Consider the following 26290-nt stretch of genomic DNA (forward strand, 5'->3'; position numbering starts at 1 on the left):
TGTATTTATTTCATGCTGCAGACTATGGAGGATATCTCCATATCTAAATAAATAAATAAAAGTGAAAATAAAAACAAAAAAAAAAATCAAAAAATTAAATACAAAAAATAAATATAAATGGAAATAAAAACAAAAAATATATATACATAAATAAATAAATAAATAAAAGCAAAAATAAATACAAAAATAAAAAAGAAGATTCAAAAATTAAAAAAAAAAATTTGTTGTTTTTATTTCCATTTATATTTATTTTTTTGTATTAAATTTTTAGATTTTTTTGATTTTTGTTTTCATTTCCTTTTATTTATTTATTTATTTATTATTTTGGCAGTTTTGGTCCTCCATAATGCATGGCCTCAGATGGAATGTCGATGGATCAGTGTAACAATGTTAATAATAATAATAACAATAATAATAATAATAATAATAATAACAACTGTAACTGTAGCTTGGTTCATATGTATGTCACATTATATGTCAATGGAGCATTCATGGCGCTTCATTGAGTCTTTTTCAGAAGGCTTTGTAGGTGTAACAAGTGCTTCCCATTATGAGCTGTCTCTTTTTATCTGTTTATATATCTTTAAAATGCACAGAAACGAGAACAATATGTGTTTGTGTCATCACAAAATATACCGATTGGCTTTCTTTCATGTTGTGGATGCGACCCGGGTGGAAAAGGTTCGGGTACAGCGCTTTACCTGCCAGCTCGTGGGTCCAGGTACCATCCCCCAAAATGAAGACCACTTCCCCGTCGACATGTCTTCACTCGTGAACGCTGGAATTTCAGAGATGAGCTGTCATGCGTTATCTACCTTAGCTTCACTCAGCACGATGTCCTCCTGCCACAACACACACACACAGCAAGGCATCTGCGTCGCTGCCATCGTTCCTTAGTATCACATTCACGTGTCCTCAGAGAATACATCTGACAACCTGCTGTAGATGCTGCACGCCATAAAGGCCACCATATTCATACATGGCAGTTCGCCCGTACTGAACGCAGTACAACGCATCCTTCGTTGGCGTGTATTTCTAATGGGACACTTACAGGAAAAGGACTTCTACTCTTTCAACGTGTTTTTAATTCTAAGATTTATACAGAATTAATTTTTTCCACAGACTTTTTCTTTTGTTTACAGGGGGTGGAGGTGGGGGGGTCAAAATGAACTGAACTTTGGACATCGCTTGTATAATGTAAAGAATGGATGGATGGATGGATGTATGGACAGATGGAGGGATGGATGGACAGATGGAGGGATGGAGGGATGGATGGATGGACGGACGGATGGATGGATGGATGGATGGATGGACAGACAGACGGATATGGATGGATGGATGATGGATGATGGATGATGGATGATGGATGATGGATGATGGATGATGGATGATGGATGATGGATGATGGATGATGGATGATGGATGATGGATGGATGGATGGATGGATGGATGGACGGACAGATGGATGGATAGATGGATGGATGGATGTATGGACAGATGAATGGATGGACGGACGGACAGATGGATGGATAGATGGATGGATGGATGTATGGACAGATGAATGGATGGACGGACGGACAGATGGATGATGGATGGACGGATGGACAGCTGGATCGATGGACGGATGGATGGATGGACGGACGGATGGACAGACCGACGGATATGGATGGATGGATGATGGATGGATGGACGGACGGATGGACAGATGGATGGATGGACAGATGGATGAATGGACAGATAGACGGATAGATGGATGGATGGATGGACAGATGGATGAATGGACAGATAGACGGATAGATGGATGGATGGATGGACAGATGGATGAATGGACAGACAGACGGATAGATGGATGGATGGACGGATGGATGGATGATGGATGGACGGATGGACAGATGAACGAATGGATGGATGGACAGATGGAGGGATGGACGGATGGATGGATGGACGGACGGATGGACAGACAAACGGACAGATAGATAGATGGATGGATGGAGGGATAGACGGATGGATGGATGGATGGATGGATGGACAGACAAACGGACAGATAGATAGATGGTTGGATGGAGGGATAGACGGATGGATGGATGGATGGATGGACGGACGGATGGACAGACAAACGGACAGATAGATAGATGGATGGATGGAGGGATAGATGGATGGATGGATGGATGGATGGACAGACAAACGGACAGATAGATGGATGGATGGAGGGATAGACGGATGGATGGATGGATGGATGGAGGGATGGTTGGACAGATCAACCACAACAAAAGAGGCATTACTGTAATACATCATATTCATTATTTATTTGTTTTGATTTTAGAAGGGGGCGGCACGGCGGTCTAGTGGTTAGCGCGCAGACCTCACAGCTAGGAGACCAGGGTTCAATTCCCGCCTGAACCAATTGCCACATGAATGTGAATGGTTGTTTGTCTATATGTGCCCTGTGATTGGCTGGTGACCAGTCCAGGGTGGACCCTGCCTCTCGCCCCAAGACAGCTGGGATAGGCTCCAGCACCCCCGCGACCCTCGTGAGGAAAAAGCGGTAGAAAATGAATGAATGAATGATTTTAGAAGATATTGAGGTCTGCTACTATTGCTGCTATTGAGTAGAAAAAACAATAATGGCAAGAACAAAATAGAAAACCAAACAAACCAAAAATGGCCCAGGGTTTCAGTGGCTAAGCAGGGTCTGTGAAAGGAGTCCACATTGATCGGGGGCGGACCGGTCAGAGGACCCCACCTTCACCCACAGGCGTCTTCCTAAGTGCTCACATTCAGGTCAACGTGACTAAGTGTTTACAGCTGAGGCCTGAACCCACAGCGTGAGCCACCGTGTGACAGCAGCTCATGGCTAACAGACCCTGGAAGCATGCTGTCCGAAGAGCTCAGCATCTTCAGCACCAGCAGGAGACCACTGCTGCTGTAAGAGCTCAGGGTCTGGAAACACCCTGCGTAGTACTACACGGACAATACTGCATTTCATGGCTGGTGTTTACACGGATGGACTTCTCTTGGTGTTTACTAGACACGCGTGTTTTGTCTTATTGTCTTATTTACCTTTCATGTCTTCAGTCATGGTCCTTTCTGTCTTCACAGTATGCATATTAATATAAAATCATACAAAACATTCGTTTTTATTCTTTTATTATAAAATCATCCAAAACATTCTTTTTATTCTTTTATTATAAAATCATCCAAAACATTCTTTTTTATTCTTTTATTTCTGTCACAGTCAGAAATATGGTATTTCCCTCCGTGCAGTTTTACTGGCATGGATGAGCAATGAAACCACGTTTTATCCAGCCAAGCGTTCAGGTGTCAGTGGTATTGGAAATAAAGGATCCTTCCTTCCTTCCTTCCTTCCTTCCTTCCTTCCTTCCTTCCTTCCATCCTTTCTTCCTACTTTCCTTCCTTGGAGCAATGAAACCACGTTTTATCCAGCCAAGCGTTCAGGTGTCAGTGGTATTGGAAATAAAGGATCCTTCCCTCCTTCCTTCCTTCCTTCCTTCCGTCCTTCCTTCCTTCCTTCTTTCCTTCCTTCCTTCCTTTCTTCCTACTTTCCTTCCTTGGAGCAATGAAACCACGTTTTATCCAGCCAAGCGTTCAGGTGTCAGTGGTATTGGAAATAAAGGATCCTTCCCTCCTTCCTTCCTTCCTTCCTTCCTTCCTTCCTTCCTTCCTTCCTTCCTTCCTTCCTTCCTTCCTTCCATCCTTTCTTCCTACTTTCCTTCCTTGGAGCAATGAAACCACGTTTTATCCAGCCAAGCGTTCAGGTGTCAGTGGTATTGGAAATAAAGGATCCTTCCCTCCTTCCTTCCTTCCTTCCTTCCTTCCTTCCTTCCTTCCTTCCTTCCTTCCATCCTTTCTTCCTACTTTCCTTCCTTGGAGCAATGAAACCACGTTTTATCCAGCCAAGCGTTCAGGTGTCAGTGGTATTGGAAATAAAGGGTCCTTCCTTCCTTCCTTCCTTCCTTCCTTCATTCCTTCCTTCCTTCCTTCCATCCTTTCTTCCTACTTTCCTTCCTTCCTTCATTCCTTCCTGTCTTCCTTCTTTCCTTCCTTCCTGCCTTCCTACTTTCCTTTCTTACTTCCTGTCTTCCTTCTTTCCTTCCTTCCTTCCTTCCTTCCTTCATGCCTTACTTCCTTCCATCCTTCCTTCCTGCTTTCCTACTTTCCTTCCTTCCATCCTTCCTACTTTCCTTCCTTCCTTCATTCCATCCTTCCTTCCTGCCTTCCTTCCTTCCATCCTTTCTTCCTACTTTCCTTCCTTGCTTCCTTCCTTCCTGTCTTCCTTCTTTCCTTCCTTCCTGCCTTCCTACTTTCCTTCCTTATTTCCTGTCTTCCTTCTTTCCTTACTTCCATCCCTCCTTCCTACTTTCCTTCCTTCCTTCATGCCTTCCTTCCTTCCATCCTTCCTTCCTGCTTTCCTACTTTCCATCCTTCCTACTTTCCTTCCGTCCTTCATTCCATCCTTCCTTCCTGCCTTCCTTCCTTCCTACTTTCCTTCCTTCCTTCCTTCCTTCTTTCCTTCCTTCCTGCCTTCCTACTTTCATTCCTTCCTTCATGCCTTCCTCCCTTCCTTCCTGCTTTCCTTCCTGCCTTCCTTCCCTCCTACTTTCCTTCCTGCTTTCCTACTTTCCTTCCTTCTATCCTTCCTTCCTGCCTTCCTTCCTGTCTTCCTTCTTTCCTTCCTTCCTTCCATCCTTCCTACTTTCCTTCCTTCATCCTTCCTTCCTGCCTTCCTACTTTCCTTCCTTCCTGCTTTCCTACTTTCCTTCCTTCCTTTCTTACATCCTTCCTTCCTGCTTTCCTACTTTCCTTCCATCCTTCCTTCCTACTTTCCTTCCTTCCTTCCGTCCTGCTTTCCTTCCCTCCTACTTTCCTTCCTGCTTTCCTACTTTCCTTCCTTCTATCCTTCCTTCCTGCCTGCCTTCCTTCCTGTCTTCCTTCTTTCCTTCCTTCCTTCCATCCTTCCTACTTTCCTTCCGTCATCCTTCCTTCCTGCCTTCCTACTTTCCTTCCTTCCTGCTTTCCTACTTTCCTTCCTTCCTTTCTTCCATCCTTCCTTCCTGCTTTCCTACTTTCCTTCCTTCCTTCATCCTTCCTTCCTGCCTTCCATCCTGCCTTCCCACTTTCCTTCCTTCCTGTCTTCCTTCCTTCCTTCTTTCCATCCTTCCTTCCTGTATTCCTTCTTTCCTTCCATCCTTCCTATCTTCCTTCTTTCCTTCCTCCCATCCATCCTTCCTGCCTTCTTTCCATCCTTCCTTCCTTCCTTCCTGTCTTCCTTCTTCCCATTCTTACTTCCTGCCTTCCTACTTTCCTTCCTTCCTTCCTTCCTGTCTCCCTTCTTTCCTTCCTTCCATCCATCCTTCCTTCCTTCTATCTTCCTTCCTTCCATACTTCCTTCCTGCCTTCCTACTTTCCTTCCTTCCTTCCTTCCTTCCTTACATCCATCCTTCCTTCCTTCCTTCCTTCCTTCCTTCCTTCCATATTTCCTTCCTGTCTTCCTACTTTCCTTCCTTCCTTCCTCCCTCCCTCCCTTTCCTCCCTCCCTTCCCTCTTCCAGTCATTCGCTCGGCAGACGGGCAGCATCTCAGGTCGTCCGAGGCTGCCTAGCGATCACCTGCTGCCGGCCCCTTTCCTCCCGACGTCTTCGGCGGGCTTCGACGTCCTCACACCGGCGGCAGCAAAAGCGGACACCTGTCGCTCTTCCGGTAGGAGTCCGGCCAAACGTGAAGGACCAACGTGGACCGTCCACGACCATCCTAGCTCAGTTGCTGGACTACTGGTCGCTGCTGTTGCTGCTTTTAAGGCGTCCCCGCTTGTTTACGCGCAGGTCGGACAATGGCAGGACGATGGAGATCTCGTCTGGTGCTGCTGTTGGTCTACGTCATCGCGGTACACACAAGGTACGCTTTGTCAGCTTTCTGCTCCTTTATTTCAGCGTTTTGTTGATTTTGGAGAAGAAAGTCAGAAGCGGCTTTCTGGTTTGATTTGACGCCTCAGTGAGAAAAGAGACGTCAGTCACACCTTTGGTGGTGCAGGGCTTGCTTTTGGAACCTTGGCCAGTGGCATTGAACTTGGGGTTAAATGGATGATACTGTGGACGCACTCCTGTTTATTAACCAGAGGTTATTGTTCCTACTGTAAGAAAATGCAAACCAGCAATAAAAGCCTGTTGTTCCAGCGATCAGGTCTGGTGCTTGTGTGTCATTTTGGTTGCAGTTTAAGTGTATACATTAGCTGCCACACTGTGAGGATAAGCGGCATAGAAAACGGATGGATAGGATGTTGACTAAAATATTCTTGGAAAGAAAAAAGTGCTTCTTATGGCTTTGCTCCATTAGGGTTCACGTTTGAGCTCAAATGAGCGACCCGGGACACAAGTCCAACCCCCCAAATCTCTGCCAGTCCAGAATAAGACAGAAGAGAATTCCGTATTCCGTCATATCGTTGGTGATTCGTGTGATCCCGGGATGCTTTTATCTGTCTGCATCCCAGGTCCAACGGCGATTCCAACGCGACGCGCAAAGACATCGCAACGTTCACCAAGATCCTGGACAGTCTCCTGGACGGATATGACAACAGGCTGAGACCAGGCTTGGGGGGTACGTTTAAGATCTGAATGCCTGATGTTTGTATTTGATTTCTTTAACCATTTTTATGCGTGGGAATTCGTTTTCTAAATGAATCCCGTGTTTCCACACAGATCGTGAGACAGAAGTCAAGACGGATATCTATGTCACCAGTTTTGGTCCAGTTTCAGACACAGATATGGTAAGCCTCACTTCAACCCATACTGTGGTCCTGAATGATCCTCAGTTTGACTTTGTGACCTGATGAACCCGAATGAGCGTCCAGAAGTGATGATTGATGGGCCTCTGACAAATAAAATCTAGTGGATCAGTTTTTGAACTCATCACCAGGGTCGCACATGCCTCAGATTCTCTCCAATACACTAAGCACCAGGACTGTAGGGGGGCGGGGGGAGGCGGGTGTTGAAGTTAACATTATCTGTATTTGTCACAAATTTGAAACTCATATTGGTATGAGTTTGTATACTTCTCAGGTATAACTCTTTGAGTGTTAAGTCGCCATGTGATGAATTTAGTGTTATTTGTAAAATGACATCACAGGCCTTTTTCGACATCAAAACATGCTAGCAACCTAAATCAAAATAATAAACCTAAAGAATCCGATTTTAATGAATGAAAAAACATATTGTGTATTATAAGTATTTTATTTATATTCTTCTCTATGTCCACAGTTGAGGACATAAAAAAGCACGGCGTCCTGCCCCCAATTTCCTTCAAGGAAAGAGTGCGTTCGGCGTCATCTTGGTGCCTTAAAAGCTTTCTTCAGTTTTCTGTCACAATCCCAGCGACCGATCCCCCCCACCTGGCTCCACTTAGATTGAAAGTGGACTGAAAGTGGCACAGATGTGAGGGGCCGAGAGACGGGAGTGAAAGCGCCCTCAGAGGAGAGCAATGTGGAGATGGACTAATGTTTCATTCATGCCTCCTGCTCATCAAACTTGCAGAAGATAATTCCACTCCTTCTCCGTGTCCGTACTTTTTTTTTTCTACCTTTGATAGCTTGACTCTGACACGGAATCTGTTAAGGTTTCCTATTTCCGGATTCTAATGTTTGGTGTTTTTACACCAATGCAAACTCATACATTTGGAATGTGACATTCCGGAGCCTTGAAATAAAACCAACGCACCATTCGGTTGGTTTACTCAGAAACTCTCAGCAAAACCTGGCCCCCCTTTTCATTTCTGGGACCAACCAACCAATTGACACTACATATTTGTAATATTTATACTGGGTTATTCTTTTCTTCCACTTTCAGGAGTACACCGTGGATGTTTTCTTCCGTCAGAGCTGGAAGGACGAGCGATTGAAGTTTCATGGTCCAATGAACATTCTGCCGCTCAACAACTTGATGGCCAGTAAGATCTGGACTCCTGATACCTTCTTCCACAATGGAAAGAAGTCTGTGGCCCACAACATGACAATGCCCAACAAACTGTTGAGGATCATGGAGGATGGGACTCTGCTCTACACCATGAGGTTACTTGGTCAACGTAATTACGTTGTTTCCAATGAACGTGGATCTCGTTAAAAAGCCAAATGAAATATTGCTTTGCGGTGGTTTGGATTGATCTTAGTAGACGGTCAAATTTTGTTTTGAATAAATATCAGCTCCAGACAACATCTAAACAAATATCTAGCTAAACAAATATCTATATAAACAAATATCTAGCTAAACAAATATCTATATAAACAAATAACTAACTAAACAAATATCTAAACAAATATCTAGCTTAACAAATATCTAAACAAATATCTAGCTAAACAAATATCTAGCTAAACAAATATCTAGCTAAACAAATATCTAAACAAATATCTAGCTAAACAAATATCTAGCTAAACAAATATCTAGCTTAACAAATATCTAAACAAATATCTAGCTAAACAAATATCTAGCTAAACAAATATCTAAACAAATATCTAGCTAAACAAATATCTAAACAAATATCTAGCTAAACAAATACTAAACAAATATCTAGCTAAACAAATATCTAAACAAATACCTAGCTAAACAAATACTAAACAAATATCTAGCTAAACAAATATCTAGCTAAACAAATATCTAAACAAATATCTAGCTAAACAAATATCTAAACAAATATCTAGCTTGACAAATATATAGCTAAATAAGTATCTAAACAAATATCTAAACAAATATCTAGCTAAACAAATAGCTAAACAAATATCTAGCTTAACAAATCTAATTATGTTGTTTCCAATGAACGTGGATCTCGTTAAAAAGCCAAATGAAATATTGCTTTGCGGTGGTTTGGATTGATCTTAGTAGACGGTCGAATTTTGTTTTTAATAAATATCAGCTGCCGACTAGAAAAGGGAGAGAACAGGCTTTTTGTGAAAAGATACATTTTAAGCATAACTTTCACTTTGACAAATATTTATTTGCCTTTGTGACAGAAATATCTAAACAAATACCCAGCTAAGCAAATATCTAGCTTGACAAATATCTAGCTAAATAAATATCTAAACAAATACATAGCTTAACAAATATCTATATAAACAAATATCTAGCTAAATAATATCAAGCTAAACAAATATCTAAACAATTATCTATATAAACAAATATCTAGCTAAATAAATATCTAGCTAAACAAATATCTAAACAATTATCTATATAAACATATCTAGCTAAACAAATACCTAGCTAAGCAAATACCTAGCTAAACAAATATCTAGCTTAACAAATATCTAAACAAATATCTAGCTAAACAAATATCTAGCTAAACAAATATCTAAACAAATATCTAAACAAATATCTAAACAAATATCTAAACAAATATCTAGTTAAACAAATATCTAGCTAAACAAATATCTAAACAAATACCTAGCTAAACAAATACCTAGCTAAACAAATATCTAGCAAGATAAATATCTAAACAAATACCTAGCTAAACAAATATCTAGCTAAACAAATATCTAGCTAAACAAATATCTAAACAAATATGTAGCTAAAAAAATATCTAGCTAAACAAATATCTAAACAAATATCTAGTTAAACAAATATCTAGCTAAACAAATATATAAACAAATATCTAGCTAAACAAATATCTAAACAAATATCTAGCTAAAAAAATACCTAGCTAAACAAATATGTAGCTAAACAAATATCTAAACAAATATCTAAACAAATATCTAAACAAATATCTAAACAAATATCTAGCTAAACAAATATCTAAACAAATATCTAGCTAAACAAATACCTAGCTAAACAAATATGTAGCTAAACAAATATCTAAACAAATATGTAGCTAAACAAATATGTAGCTAAACAAATATCTAAACAAATATCTAGTTAAACAAATATCTAGCTAAACAAATATCTAAACAAATATATAGTTAAACAAATATCTAGCTAAACAAATATCTAAACAAATGTCTAAACAAATATCTAAACAAATACCTAGCTAAACAAATATCTATCTAAACAAATATCTAGCGAAATAAATATCTAAACAAATACCTAGCTAAACAAATATCTAAACAAATATCTAGCTAAACAAATATCTAGCTTGACAAATATCTAAACAAATATCTAGGTAAACAAATACCTAGCTAAACAAATATCTAGCTAAACAAATATCTAAACAAATATCTAGCTAAACAAATATATAGCTAAACAAATATCTAAAGAAATATCTAAACAAATATCTAAACAAATATCTAGGTAAACAAATATCTAAACAAATACCTAGCTAAACAAATATCTAGCTAAACAAATATCTAAACAAATATCTAGGTAAACAAATACCTAGCTAAACAAATATCTAGCTAAACAAATATCTAAACAAATATCTATCTAAACAAATATCTAAACAAATATCTAAACAAATATCTAGCTAAACAAATATCTAAACAAATATCTAGCTTAACAAATCTAATTATGTTGTTTCCAATGAACGTGGATCTCGTTAAAAAGCCAAATGAAATATTGCTTTGCGGTGGTTTGGATTGATCTTAGTAGACGGTCAAATTTTGTTTTTGTAGCACCAGACACTTTACACACGCAGAAGAAGATCCCAATTGGTTAATGGGAGCATATACAAACACACTACAGGATATTACATCATACAGAACTCAGAGTCATACCGTTTGACACCCCCCCACAAGTCAGGTACTGACACTGTTTCCTTTCTGTTTTTCCCAGGCTAACAGTTCAGGCGGAATGTCCCATGCACCTGGAAGACTTTCCCATGGACTCGCACTCGTGTCCTCTCAAGTTTGGCAGCTGTAAGTGGCAGACAGCGTTGCCTTTGCGGGTCACGTGATGTTTGATTTGGTCTCCATCAGGACCAGTGATGGGTGGGGTTCATGGCTGGTGAGGCACCTCGGAGGTTTTCTTTCACGTTGATACATATCTCTTATCGTTTCATACTTTAGGAGGTAAGATGTGTCTTTTTTAGTCAAAGTACTCCAAAGCAGAGTACACAAGCACACAAGGGCATACAAGTACACAATGACGGTAATCCAAATCAAGAAGGTATATACACTATTTACAGCAGTACAAGTTGATCAAGGCAGTGGTTTATTGCTTGGTTTTTTGCTTGTTATTGCATGGTTTATTGCACGGTTTATTGCACGGTTTATTGCACGGTTTATTGCACGGTTTATTGCACAGTTATTCTAGAGGATTTTTGGAGCAATTTATATGATGTCTGCCAGCTGCAGGAAGGAAGGATCTGTGATGTCTCCTTCACATACTTTGGATGTATCATCCTGACACCAATGGAGCTCCTTAGTCCTTAGCCAAATTTCCTTAGTTTTCCTTATTCCCATTTATTTGTTTTTTTTTTACTGCTGAAAATTCTTAGCTTTTATCTGTATATGGAGTACACACATCCGTGGAAAATTTCTACAACTACTACTACTACTTAGTCTACTTAGTCTGATCACCCTCTATTGAGCTTGGATATACAATCCTCCATTTTCTATCATAAAAATATCTTTAGTGTATTTCCTGTCCAGCTGGTACTGCGCTCCTGTTATGGAATAAAAACTCCGTATATGAAATATATGGTTGTTGGGTAAATTGGTCTTAGCTACTGTATCTGTATCTATACCTGTACCCATACCCGTACCCGTGCCGATACTTAACCATGACTTGCCACGGTGGCGAACGTAACAAATAGCATTCGTAGAACGGCTTGGTTGATAAGTGTCTCTCTGTGCTTCAGACGCCTACACAAAGAATGAAGTGACTTACATTTGGACGCGGAATGCCTCCCAGTCCGTGGATGTGGCGGCCGATGGATCCAGACTCAACCAGTATGACTTGGTGGGCCAAACAGTCGGCAAGGAGACGATTAAATCCAGCACCGGTAAGCAGTTTTTACCGTGGGCCAAAACTGACTGTTACGTCATTCAAATGAAGACTTAAACAGCAGGTGGCAATTTGTTCCCGTCAATAAACTATTAGGGAATTATAGGGAATTCTGATCTGGATTGGGAAATTTATGGCAGACAAAGAGTAAATAACAAATCCAACCCAAAGCCGAAAGTCCAAAATTAATGAATAGAATTGGCAACTCTGGCCGAGTCCAACCTTTGCTAGAAACAAATCCGACATGCTGGCAACCATGCGGTCCAAGGTCCAAGTACTCCTGGACTACCCCCCTTGATGTACACCGTTGGGGGGTAAGCTAAAAAGAACTCATCACTCTCGGGTGTGATGATAATCAACCAAATATATGAACTACCACTGGGCATCAAAGTATACTACTAGCTTGACATGTACTACCAGTGGGCATCGAGGTATACTACTGGCTTCAAGATGTACTACCAGTGGGCATCGAGGTATACTACTAGCTTGATGGTGTACTACTGGTGGGCATCAAGGTATACTTCTGGCTTGACGGTGTACTAGCAGTGGGTATCCAGGTATACTACTGGCTTGACGGTGTACTACCAGTGGGCATCCAGGTATACTACTGGCTTCACGGTGTACTAGCAGTGTGCATCAAGGTATACTACTAACTTGACGTGTACTACCAGTGGGCATTGAGGTATACTACTGGCTTGACGGTGTACTAGCAGTGGGTATCCAGGTATACTACTGGCTTGACCATGTACTACCAGTGGGCATCGAGGTATATTACTGGCTTGACCGTGTACTACCAGTGGGCATCGAGGTATACTACTAGCTTGACGGTGTACTACCAGTGGGCATCAAGGTATACTACTGGCTTTACGATGTACTACCAGTGGGCATCGAGGTATACTACTAGCTTGACGGTGTACTACCAGTGGGCATCAAGGTATACTACAGGCTTTACGATGTACTACCAGTGGGCACCGAGGTATACTACTGGCTTCACGGTGTACTACCAGTTGGCATCGAGGTATACTACTGGCTTCACGGTGTACTACAAGTGGGCATCGAGGTATACTACTAGCTTGACGTGTACTACCAGTGGGCATCAAGGTATACTTCTAGCTTGACGGTGTACTACCATTGGGCATCGAGGTATACTACTGGCTTCAAGATGTACTACCAGTGGGCATCGAGGTATACTACTAGCTTGACGGTGTACTACCAGTGGGCATCGAGGTATACTACTGGCTTCAAGATGTACTACCAGTGGGCATCGAGGTATACTACTGGCTTCAAGATGTACTACCAGTGGGCATCGAGGTATACTACTAGCTTGATGGTGTACTACTGGTGGGCATCAAGGTATACTTCTGGCTTGACGGTGTACTAGCAGTGGGTATCCAGGTATACTACTGGCTTGACGGTGTACTACCAGTGGGCATCCAGGTATACTACTGGCTTCACGGTGTACTAGCAGTGTGCATCAAGGTATACTACTAACTTGACGTGTACTACCAGTGGGCATTGAGGTATACTACTGGCTTGACGGTGTACTAGCAGTGGGTATCCAGGTATACTACTGGCTTGACCATGTACTACCAGTGGGCATCGAGGTATATTACTGGCTTGACCGTGTACTACCAGTGGGCATCGAGGTATACTACTAGCTTGACGGTGTACTACCAGTGGGCATCAAGGTATACTACAGGCTTTACGATGTACTACCAGTGGGCACCGAGGTATACTACTGGCTTCACGGTGTACTACCAGTTGGCATCAAGGTATACTACTGGCTTCACGGTGTACTACCAGTTGGCATCAAGGTATACTACTGGCTTCACGGTGTACTACCAGTGGGCATCGAGGTATACTACTGGCTTCACGGTGTACTACCAGTGGGCATCGAGGTATACTACTGGCTTCACGTGTACTACCACTGGGCATCAAGGTATACTACTGGCTTGACAGAGTACTAGCAGTGGGCATCGAGGTATACTACTGGCTTCACGTGTACTACCACTGGGCATCGAGGTATACTGCTGCCTTCAAGATGTACTACCAGTGGGCATTGAGGTATACTACTAGCTTGACGGTGTACTACCAGTGGGCATCGAGGTATATTACTGGCTTGACGGTGTACTACCAGTGGGCATCGAGGTATACTACTAGCTTGACGGTGTACTACCAGTGGGCATCGAGGTATACTACTAGCTTGACGGTGTACTACCAGTGGGCATCGAGGTATATTACTGGCTTGACGGTGTACTACCAGTGGGCATCGAGGTATACTACTAGCTTGACGGTGTACTACCAGTGGGCATCAAGGTATACTACTGGCTTTACGATGTACTACCAGTGGGCATCGAGGTATACTACTAGCTTGATGGTGTACTACCAGTGGGCATCAAGGTATACTACAGGCTTTACGATGTACTACCAGTGGGCACCGAGGTATACTACTGGCTTCACGGTGTACTACCAGTTGGCATCAAGGTATACTACTGGCTTCACGGTGTACTACCAGTGGGCATCGAGGTATACTACTGGCTTGACGTGTACTACCAGTGGGCATCGAGGTATATTACTGGCTTGACGTGTACTACCAGTGGGCATCAAGGTATACTACTGGCTTGACGGTGTACTACCAGTGGGCATCAAGGTATACTACTGGCTTCACGATGTACTACCAGTGGGCATCGAGGTATACTACTGGCTTCATGTGTACTACCACTGGGCATCGAGGTATACTACTGGCTTGACAGAGTACTAGCAGTGGGCATCAAGGTATACTACTGGCTTCACGGTGTACTACCAGTGGGCATCGAGGTATACTACTGGCTTGACGTGTACTACCAGTGGGCATCGAGGTATATTACTGGCTTGACGTGTACTACCAGTGGGCATCAAGGTATACTACTGGCTTGACGGTGTACTACCAGTGGGCATCAAGGTATACTACTGGCTTCACGATGTACTACCAGTGGGCATCGAGGTATACTACTGGCTTCATGTGTACTACCACTGGGCATCGAGGTATACTACTGGCTTGACAGAGTACTAGCAGTGGGCATCGAGGTATACTACTGGCTTGACGGCGTACTACGGCCATGCTTCCGGAGCCACGTTACTTTCATCGAGCATTTCAATTCCAGGGAATTTTACATGTCAGTATTCCAGTATCCAGCCATCTTCAGAGACACGGAGCTAAGTAAATATTGCTGAATGATTCCATGAATGTTGTGACTCCCCCCTCAGGTGAATACACTGTCATGACTGCCCACTTCCACCTGAAGAGGAAAATCGGCTATTTTGTCATCCAGACCTATTTGCCTTGCATCATGACAGTAATCCTTTCCCAAGTCTCTTTTTGGCTCAATCGAGAGTCTGTGCCCGCCAGAACCGTATTTGGTGAGTCCATATTTTATTACAATTAATATCCATCATGGGACTCATATTCTTTTCTCTATTCCTTGCAGGGGTAACCACCGTGCTCACAATGACAACCCTTAGCATCAGCGCCCGCAATTCCCTGCCCAAAGTGGCCTACGCAACAGCCATGGACTGGTTCATCGCTGTGTGCTACGCCTTCGTCTTCTCTGCCCTCATTGAATTTGCCACTGTCAACTACTTCACCAAGCGGGGCTGGGCCTGGGATGGAAAGAGTGTCGTTAATGACAAGGTACACCTGACACGACACTCGGAAGCGCTCCTCTGCAGAAGTCGCTATAAGAATGGTGACAGCTCTCCGAAGGCCTATTCACTCATTCACTCCCAAACACCCCCTTCAATACCGGGGAAAAAAGTTGGTTTCTACCTTTCTCCACTAGAACTTTCAGGGAAATATCAGCTCCCGACTACAAAAGGGAGACAACCGTTTTTTTGTGAAAAGATACATTTAACTTTCACTTTGACAAATATTTATTTGCCTTTGTGACAGAAATACCTAGCTAAGCAAATATCTGTCTAAACAAATATATAGCTTAACAAATACCTAGCTAAACATATATCTATCTAAACAAATACTTAGCTAAACAAATATCTATCTAAACAAATATATAGCTTAACAAATATCTAGCTAAACAAATACCTACCTAAACAAATATCTATCTAAACAAATACCTAGCTAAACAAATACCTAGCTAAACAAATATCTATCTAAACAAATATCTGGCTTAGCAAATATCTAGCTTAACAAATATCTAGCTAAACACATATCTAGCTAAACAAATATCTAGCTAAACAAATATCTGGCTAAACAAATATCTGGCTAAACAAATATGTAGCTGAACAAATATTTAAACAAATATCTAGCTAAACAAATATCTAAACAAATATCTAGCTAAACATATATCTCACTAAACAAATATCTAAACAAATATCTAGCTAAACAAATATCTCGCTAAACAAATACGAAACAAATATCTAGCTAAACAAATATCTAGCTAAACAAATATCTGGCTAAACAAATACTAAACAAATATCTAGCTAAACAAATATCTAGCTAAACAAACATCTGGCTAAACAAATACTAAACAAATATCTAGCTTAACAAATATCTAGCTAAACAAATATTTAAACAAATATCTAGCTAAACAAATATCTAGCTAAACAAATATCTAGCTAAACAAATGCTAAACAAATATCTAGCTAAACAAATATCTGGCTAAACAAATACTAAACAAATATCTAGCTAAACAAATATCTAAACAAATATCTAGCTAAACAAATATCTAAACAAATATCTAGCTAAACAAATATCTCGCTAAACAAATACGAAACAAATATCTAGCTAAACAAATATCTAGCTAAACAAATATCTGGCTAAACAAATACTAAACAAATATCTAGCTAAACAAATATCTAGCTAAACAAACATCTGGCTAAACAAATACTAAACAAATATCTAGCTTAACAAATATCTAGCTAAACAAATATTTAAACAAATATCTAGCTAAACAAATATCTAGCTAAACAAATATCTAGCTAAACAAATGCTAAACAAATATCTAGCTAAACAAATATCTGGCTAAACAAATACTAAACAAATATCTAGCTAAACAAATATCTAAACAAATATCTAGCTAAACAAATATCTAAACAAATATCTAGCTAAACATATATCTGGATAAACAAATACAAAACAAATATCTAGCTAAACACATATCTAGCTAAACAAATATCTAGCTAAACAAATATCTGGCTAAACAAATATCTGGCTAAACAAATATGTAGCTGAACAAATATTTAAACAAATATCTAGCTAAACAAATATCTAAACAAATATCTAGCTAAACATATATCTCACTAAACAAATATCTAAACAAATATCTAGCTAAACAAATATCTCGCTAAACAAATACGAAACAAATATCTAGCTAAACAAATATCTAGCTAAACAAATATCTGGCTAAACAAATACTAAACAAATATCTAGCTAAACAAATATCTAGCTAAACAAACATCTGGCTAAACAAATACTAAACAAATATCTAGCTTAACAAATATCTAGCTAAACAAATATTTAAACAAATATCTAGCTAAACAAATATCTAGCTAAACAAATATCTAGCTAAACAAATGCTAAACAAATATCTAGCTAAACAAATATCTGGCTAAACAAATACTAAACAAATATCTAGCTAAACAAATATCTAAACAAATATCTAGCTAAACAAATATCTAAACAAATATCTAGCTAAACATATATCTGGATAAACAAATACAAAACAAATATCTAGCTAAACAAATATCTAGCTAAACAAATATCTAGCTAAACAAATATCTGGCTAAACAAATACTAAAATATCTAGCTAAACAAATATCTAGCTTAACAAATATCTAGCTAAATAAATATCTGGCTAAATAAATACTAAACAAATATCTAGCTTAACAAATATCTAGCTAAACAAATATCTGGCTAAATAAATACTAAACAAATATCTAGCTAAACAAATATCTAGCTAAACAAATATCTAGCTAAACAAATATCTGGCTAAATAAATACTAAACAAATATCTAGCTAAACAAATATCTATCTAAACAAATATCTAGCTAAACAAATACTAAACAAATATGTAGCTAAACAAATATCTAGCTAAACAAATATCTGGCTAAACAAATACTAAACAAATATCTAGCTAAACAAATATCTAGCTAAACAAATATCTGGCTAAACAAATACTAAACAAATATCTAGCTAAACAAATATCTAGCTAAACAAATATCTAGCTAAACAAATATCTGGCTAAATAAATACTAAACAAATATCTAGCTTAACAAATATCTAGCTAAACAAATATCTTGCTAAACAAATACTAAACAAATATCTAGCTAAACAAATATCTAGCTAAATAAATATTTGGCTAAACAAATACTAAACAAATATCTAGCTAAACAAATACTAAACATATATCTATCTAAACAAATATCTATACAAATATCTAGTTTATCAAATATCTAAACAACGATACCAACATAAACAACCCAAAAAAGTGGGTTGTTTTGCATCCAAATCAATTATTTACAAATATAACACTATGAACCATTTACAATTTTCCCATTTGGAACCAAACTCCAAATGTCTCGTTGTGGTATTTTTCTTGCAGAAAAAAGAATCGTCTGTGATGAAGAAGAACAATGCCTATGCGGTGGCTGTGGCTAACTACGCTCCCAACGTCACTAAAGACGCAACGCTAGCCACGGTCTCCAAGGGTGGCCCGAGTGACGCCAACAAGTCTTGCTCAGAGAAGAAACCCGAACAGAACAAGAAGACCTTCAATAGTGTCAGCAAGATCGACCGCATTTCCCGCATCATGTTTCCTGTTCTGTTTGGCAGCTTTAACCTGGTGTACTGGGCCACCTACTTGAACAGGGAGCCGGTTATTAAAGATCTGGATCACGCTAAATGATCCGCAGGGACTCCTTCCAAGTAGCTGATCAGGATTTTCCACTTAATTGTATTTTTTGTGATCTAAAAGCTGTTTACATGCATAGAAAATCACCTTCTCACTCACTGTGGGTAACTACTACCACATCGCAAATAGGACATCGTACAGTACGTAACCCCCACTGATATCTACCAAGTTGACCAGGTTCTTTTGTAGCCATAAGTCAGGGATCCAACCACCCGGTCGGGGGAAATCATTTGTAAATAACTACACTGAATTTGATCTAAATGGATATCTATTTTGGAATTGGGGGGCATTATTTTGCTTGTAGCGGAATAGAAAACGGATGGATGGATGTTTGTTGTGAGTGAAGACCCCGTCCCACTTTGTTTGACGGTCCTCTAACTATGATGTATCTTTCCTTTTCTTTCTTTCACCTCCTACGTATTTGGTCCTAAATGCTGATGCAATGCATAAAGGTAACATTCGGTTCCGATATTTAGTGTAAATGTTCTTATTCGTTGGTTTGTCCAGGCTCAGGTGGATGATGGGTCTTTATTCAGTTCATGCTTTTAATTGGATGTTGTTCCTGTCATACTTTTAAACAACACATCATAATTAATATCGCTATAATGTATGTATGGTTTGCTGATGTGTTGAAAGTCTGTCCTGTTGACTAGCTAGCAAGCTGCTAACGCTAGTGCTGCTAATGCTATTGGGATCCATTCTAAGCTACGGTGCATGCATGACAATCGTTATGCTGGTAGCCCAGGCTCCCGCGACGACAATCATTCCTCTGGTAGTCCAGGCTCTCGTGTTGTTTAAAAGACGGACTGTCAACCGTTTGCTAGTCATGCGGTACGTGGTGCATGTCTCTACAATCATTAAGCTAAGTGTCTAAGGCTGATTCTTATCCATCCAGGAGGCTGATAGTACCTGTGGAACCGCATCTCTCGCTACCGGATATGTGGATGATCTGCTTAGTCTTAGACAGTGATAGTAATCTGCCACTGAAACTGCTCTTCTGTCGGGTAAATGCTAAATGCTAAATGTCTTCTAATGTTAACCGTAATGCAGTTGACTTGACGGTAACTATACCTCATTTCAGTAACTTTTTCAGTTTGGTTATCATTTACGTCGACACTGGTGCTATTATGATACCGAGTTTTGGTACACATCCCGAATTCTGCAGGGATATTTAACCACAATTCCTAGAATTCATTGAAATAGTTTGGTTTCCTGGCACAGGCTAGCGATTCGGGAAGGCCATTCCAGCAACTTAGTTCTTGCCCTGCATTGAACCTTGCAAGTGTGTATGCGCATTTACATTTGTGGTGGTAGTTCAGTCCAGTTGTTGATTTCCGTTGAATTTGAATAGTTTGGAAGTCGTCCATCTTCATGATTCCGAACTACCAGCTGACTCCGAGAACTTGGTAGGGCTCGTCAGTCTATTTTTTTAACGCCACAGGTAGCACTACGGCATCACTAAACGTAGCACCAATAGTTGACTTTTTGACTTCCATGTCCTCCAATTTAGGCTTCTGGCGAGTTGCGCGAACAAATAACACAGTGCCTATGAATATATTGACAAGTTGTTCACATCCTTTGTAGTAGCGTTACGATACCTGCTGATCTCCAAATGCCATCCAGTCGCTGATGGTTATCTTGGACCTATCAAAATGTTCCTTCAGGGTTAGGGTTGGGTTTAGTGCTAAGATTAGGGCTTAGGGTGAGGCTTAAGCATTAGGGCCGGGGTCAGTATTGTTGGGAAGTTTAAGTCAGATTCCGCCCATAATAGTTGACACCCAACTGAAGCGTTGAAATGGTTCAAATTGAATGGCAGTTAGCTACCTCCTTCACGTGCGTTTGCCCGACTATTTGGGGAAGCCGTTTCTTGAGGTGGTCACATGACTTTGTACTGTATATGTCACCCAAGAACTTAATGAGTTTGAGTTAAGCACAAAGCTTATATTATATTATTAAATATTATACAAAGGTTATTTTACAATATTGGAACATCCAAAGTGTTATTCCAGGTTTTTATGTGCTGAATGTCCTGTACGTAAAACACATTTGTCAACTTATACTAGACACAATAACTTATAATATAATAGCTATAACAATATAATAATATAATAATAGCGTCCCGCCCATCCTAACTAATACTGTACGTGTACAATTTGTATTTCTAATTCCACTGTGAGTGAAGATGATATGTATTTGATGTCAATTTGAGGCCTAACACTCAGTTACAAGAGGGTAGGGGTTACAAGGGGGTAGGGGTTACAAATGGGTAGGGGTCACAAGGGGGTAGGGGTTACAAGTGGGTAGGGGTCACAAGTGGGTAGGGGTCACAAGTGGGTAGGGGTCACAAGGGAGTAGGGGTCACAAGGAAGTAGCGGTTACAAATGGGTAGGGGTTACAAGGGGGTAGGGGTTACAAGTGGGTAGGGGTTACAAGGGGGTAGGGGTTACAAGTGGGTAGGGGTTACAAGGGGGTAGCGGTTACAAATGGGTAGGGGTCACAAGTGGGTAGGGGTTACAAGGGGGTAGGGGTTACAAATGGGTAGGGGTCACAAGTGGGTAGGGGTTACAAGTGGGTAGGGGTTTCAAGGGGGTAGCGGTTACAAATGGGTAGGGGTCACAAGTGGGTAGGGGTTACAAGGGGTAGGGGTTACAAATGGGTAGGGATCACAAGTGGGTAGTGGTCACAAGTGGGTAGGGGTTACAAGAAGGTAGGGGTCACAAGTGGGTAGGGGTTACAAAAGGGTAGGGGTCACAAGAAGGTAGGGGTCACAAGTGGGTAGGGGTTACAAAAGGGTAGGGGTCACAAGTGGATAGGGGTCACAAGTGGGTAGGGGTCACAAGAGGGTAGGGCTCACAAGTGGATAGGGGTTACAAGTTGGTAGGGGTCTCAAGTGGGTAGGGGTCACAAGAGGGTAGGGCTCACAAGTGGATAGGGGTTACAAGTGGGTAGAGGTCACAAGTGGGCAGGGGTCACAAGAAGGTAGGGTTCACAAGTGGGTAGGGGTTACAAAAGCGTAGGGGTCACAAGTTGTAGGGATCACAAGAAGGTAGGGGTCACAAGTGGGTAGGGGTCACAAGTGGGTAGGGGTCACAAGTGGGTAGGGGTCACAAGTGGGTAGGGTTCACAAGTGGGTAGGGGTCACAAGTGGGTAAGGGTCACAAGTGGGTAAGGGTCACAAGTGGGTAGGGGTCACAAGAAGGTAGAGGTCACAAGAAGGTAGAGGACACAAGAAGGTAGAGGTCACAAGTGGGTAGGGGTCACAAGAAGGTAGAGGTCACAAGTGGGTAGGGGTCACAAGAAGGCAGAGGTCACAAGAAGGTAGACGACACAAGAAGGTAGAGGTCACAAGTGGGTAGGGGTCACAAGAAGGTAGAGGTCACAAGAAGGTAGAGGACACAAGAAGGTAGAGGTCACAAGTGGGTAGGGGTCACAAGTGGATAGGGGTCACAAGAGGGTTGGGGTTACAAGTGGGTAGGGGTCACAAGAGGGTAGGGGTTACAAGTGGGTAGGGTTACAAGGGGCTAGGGGTCACAAGAGGGTAGAGGTCACAAGTGGGTAGGGGTTACAAGGGGCTAGGGGTCACAAGAGGGTAGAGGTCACAAGTGGGTAGGGGTTACAAGGGGTTAGGGGTCACAAGAGGGTAGAGGTCACAAGTGGGTAGGGGTTACGGGTCATGGTTTCAGGTCAAATGTCTGACTGGAGCCCCCTGGACATGAAATAGCCCCCCATAGTCACCTTTGCAGGTGTATTACCTAACAGACCAGACATGCTAAGATCAGATATGGCGGTTAGAACATACATTTATGTGGGAATGTGGGAATGTGGGAATGTGGTATCGCTGACTTGAAGTGTTAGCTTTGATGGAATGACATCGTAACCTGCTGACCCCCACCAGTGTTCCTGTGTTGTTGTTATCCAAGACAATTAAAGAAACACCAAGTGAAGTGCGGTGTCTTATTGGTGTCACGTCGAGGAACGTTGTGACCCCAGGATGGAGATACAGGAGCGTAGTGCAGGTAAGAAGTCTTAATACCACCACTAGCAGTTGCGGCAAATCACAATAGGAGGAGCTTCCTTCCGAGGTGGCAAAAAGGAAAACTAGATCATGGAGCAGCAGACATCATCCCAACTTATTAGCAGACATTCATCCAAAGCCAACAAACATTCCCGATGAGACCCTCTCCTGAAGAAGCCAACTAATTCCAAATCACCAGTAGCTGTGACTCACAGCTTCCATAGAGATGCAGTAAAGGCCGCTGCAAATAGCACAAAACAGGAAGTACTTGCAAAATAAAACAGGAAATAAGGAGAACAAACGAAAGAATTCAACACGCCACAAAAAAACAACTTTAAATTGTATTATGGAAAGCAGGAAGTGAACAAATGTAACATTTACTTATTGTAAAAGTACCAGATGGAGGGGTAGGATTTAATAAGCTTTGCTTCTTCCTACTCCTTTTGGACATGTGGAACTGGGAACTGATTATGGGATGCACTCAATTGGAATCTGATGCATGTTCAAATGAAATTAAACCATTACCATTACCATTACCATTACCATTACCATTACCATTACCATTACCATTACCATTACCATTACCATTACCATTACCATTGGGAAACAAATATTTCACAACTTTCTGATACACCTTAAAGCAGGGGTCTCAAACACGCGTTGAAATGTGGCCCGCAGGACACTAGTTTGAGACCCCCGCCTTGCCCGCGCATGTTTGACATGGATGCTGTATGGTATCATGTACCCAGAAAAAATTATTAACTTTGATTCATGTTCATGTTAAAGGTTAAATAACTGTTAATAGTTATCCTCCCTATCCGTGTGGAAGTGGTAAGTTTTTTATATGGATGCTGTATGGTATCATGTACCCAGAAAAAATTATTAACTTTGATTCATGTTCATGTTAAAGGTTAAATAACTGTTAATAGTTATCCTCCCTATCCGTGTGGAAGTGGTAAGTTTTTGGCTATTTAAGTTTAAAGGAAATAACTTGGAGGCTACCGTTTAGGTCGCTAGCTCTCTAGTTTGCGAGTTAGCATGTGTCTCAAGACCCTGCAGTTGCGCAATATGTTGTAAATAAAAAGAGTATAAATGTGACTATAGTCGTGTTTTGTCATGTCTACAGGGCTCTAATAATGCTTTGTTCATTTTAATATGAAAAAAATCATTTGTCTACCCACCAACTATATGTGCTTTCTTAAGTTTTTATTATTATTATTATATTTATTTATTTATTACTGATTGATTGATTTTCTTTATTCTTGATTTGTTTATTTATTTTTCATCTTATTTTGTGTAGAAAAATAAAAATTAAGATATTTGAGAACAGTGGAATGTTTTATCAGAGCTTTTCTTGTAGAAAATTGGAACCAAAGCAAAGTTTTTTTAATTTTTTTGTTTTTAATAAATGCGTTTTTTTTGAAAACCCGATGCGGCCCAGTCTCACCCAGACCTGAGATCCAGTGGCCCCCAAGTAAATTGAGTTTGAGACCCCTGCCTTAAAGTATTCCGCATACTTTATTAGCAAGGCTGGGTGATACATGATGGCATGATTGTGTTTTTTTTATTGTGTTCAATGTTATTCCACTTTTAGTCTATTAGCTAGCTTTGTTTTTTACGCTGAACAGGTAGAAAGTAAGAGGACTAAATGCGATGATGGCAGCAAAAAAAAGGTGAAGACAAGAGGGCAAATGTGCTGATGTGCTGTGGGCATTGTTTCATCCTCCTGAGCAGCACCGGTCAGCGGAACTCCGCTCTCAGCACTTTGGTGGGGGGGGGGGGGGGTCGGGTCCACTCGTGTGTGTGTGTGTGTGTGTCCAGTGTCTTTATGCGTCAGATACACTATATCTGACTCACGCAGACGTACACACACACAACATCAGCATTAAATCCAGCCCTGCATAAACAGTATTTACATAGAAACCAGGCTAGCTGAGCTACTGAAGGCTATTAGACTCGGAACCACGACCAGAAGAAGTCACCTTCATGGGAAAGCTCCTGTCTCGTATTTCTTCTATGACATTTGATGAATTCATCCCCAACAGTCTATTATAATTACTCTGTACCTTATGCTGTTTCTTGGTTTATTTCAGCTTCCATGTAATCTGCCCAGGGCCTTCAGAATCAGAAGTGCTGGCCCTTGTCACAGTATTTTTTAGGCTTCAAATTCTCAGAGGAGAACGGAGTATATGTACTTGACTTCAACTCTTAGATTTGTGGTCATGTTATGATATGAATATGGATTGTGAAGTGGGTGAGATGTTGGAGTGTGGATGTTTGGACTGAAGCTTTAGTCACCTTTAAGTCCTTCTATTTAGGCTTGCTGCATTTAGTCTTGGCTTACTCGCCTTTTGTCCATGCAAAGTTATGCAATATGGAAGTGTGGCCTTTTGAATACTGCTGTTGAATATGGTCTATTATTAGTCCATGCTAGTGTCACTGGAATGTCAACAATAAATGGATGGATGGATGGATGGATGGATGGATGGATGGAAGTGGAGAACAATAAATGGATAGATGGTTGGATGGAAGTGGAGAAAAATAAATGGATAGATGGTTGGATGGAAGTGGAGAACAATAAATGGATGGATGGATGGAAGTGGAGAACAACAAATGGATGAAGTGGAGATCAAGAAATGGATGGATGGAAGTGGAGAACAATAGATAAATGGATGGATCGATGAAGTGGAGAACAATAAATGGATGGATGAATGGATGGATGGATGGATGGTTGGATGGATGGATGGGTGGATGGAAGTGGAGAACAATAAATGGATAGATGAATGGATGGATGGATGGTTGGATGGATGGAAGTGGAGAACAATAATTTGATGGATGGATGAATGGATGGATGGATGGAAGTGGAGAACAATAATGGATGGATGGTTGGATGAAAGTGGAGAACAATAAATGGATGGATGAATGGGTGGATGATGGATGGATGGATGGATGGATGGAAGTGGAGAACAATAAATGGATGGATGGATGAATAGATGGATGGAAGTGGAGAACAATAAATGGATGGATGGATGGATGGATGGAAGTGGAGAACAATAAATGGATGGATGGTTGGATGGATGGAAGTGGAGAACAATAAATGGATGGATGGATGAATAGATGGATGGTTGGATGGATGGATGGATGGATGGAAGTGGAGAACAATAAATGAATGGATGGGAGTGGAGAACAATAAATGGATGGATGGATGAATAGATGGATGGAAGTGGAGAACAATAAATGGATGGATGGATGGAAGTGGAGAACAATAAATGGGTGGATGGATGGAAGTGGAGAACAATAAATGGATGGATGGTTGGATGGATGGAAGTGGAGAACAATAAATGGATGGATGGATAGATGGTTGGATGGATGGATGGAAGTGGAGAACAATAAATGAATGGATGGGAGTGGAGAACAATAAATGGATGGATGAATGGG

General features: G+C 40.8%; 1 protein-coding gene across 2 annotated transcripts; it reads left to right on the plus strand.

Moving 5' to 3' along the window:
• The first annotated feature begins 5477 nt into the window (after window positions 1–5477).
• Window positions 5478–21070, plus strand: gabra2a (gamma-aminobutyric acid type A receptor subunit alpha2a). 2 transcript variants are annotated; one of them, XM_058078499.2, is made up of 10 exons: window positions 5478–5717; window positions 5840–5912; window positions 6505–6611; window positions 6713–6780; window positions 7856–8076; window positions 10760–10842; window positions 11787–11930; window positions 15179–15331; window positions 15400–15602; window positions 18529–21070. In XM_058078499.2, exons 2-10 carry the CDS (start codon window positions 5848–5850, stop codon window positions 18829–18831), a joined length of 1347 nt encoding a protein of 448 aa, XP_057934482.2. In that variant the 5' UTR covers window positions 5478–5717; window positions 5840–5847; the 3' UTR covers window positions 18832–21070. The 2 variants fall into 2 exon arrangements, with proteins under 2 accessions (XP_057934482.2, XP_057934483.2); XM_058078500.2 differs by lacking the exon at window positions 15179–15331 and having other exon boundaries at window positions 5478–5912.
• Window positions 21071–26290: the final 5220 nt, after the last annotated feature.

The sequence above is a fragment of the Doryrhamphus excisus genome, linkage group LG14 (assembly GCF_037039965.1).
Source record: "Doryrhamphus excisus strain RoL-2023G ecotype Guam linkage group LG14, RoL_Dexc_Guam_v1.1, whole genome shotgun sequence".
Lineage (NCBI taxonomy): Eukaryota > Metazoa > Chordata > Actinopteri > Syngnathiformes > Syngnathidae > Doryrhamphus > Doryrhamphus excisus.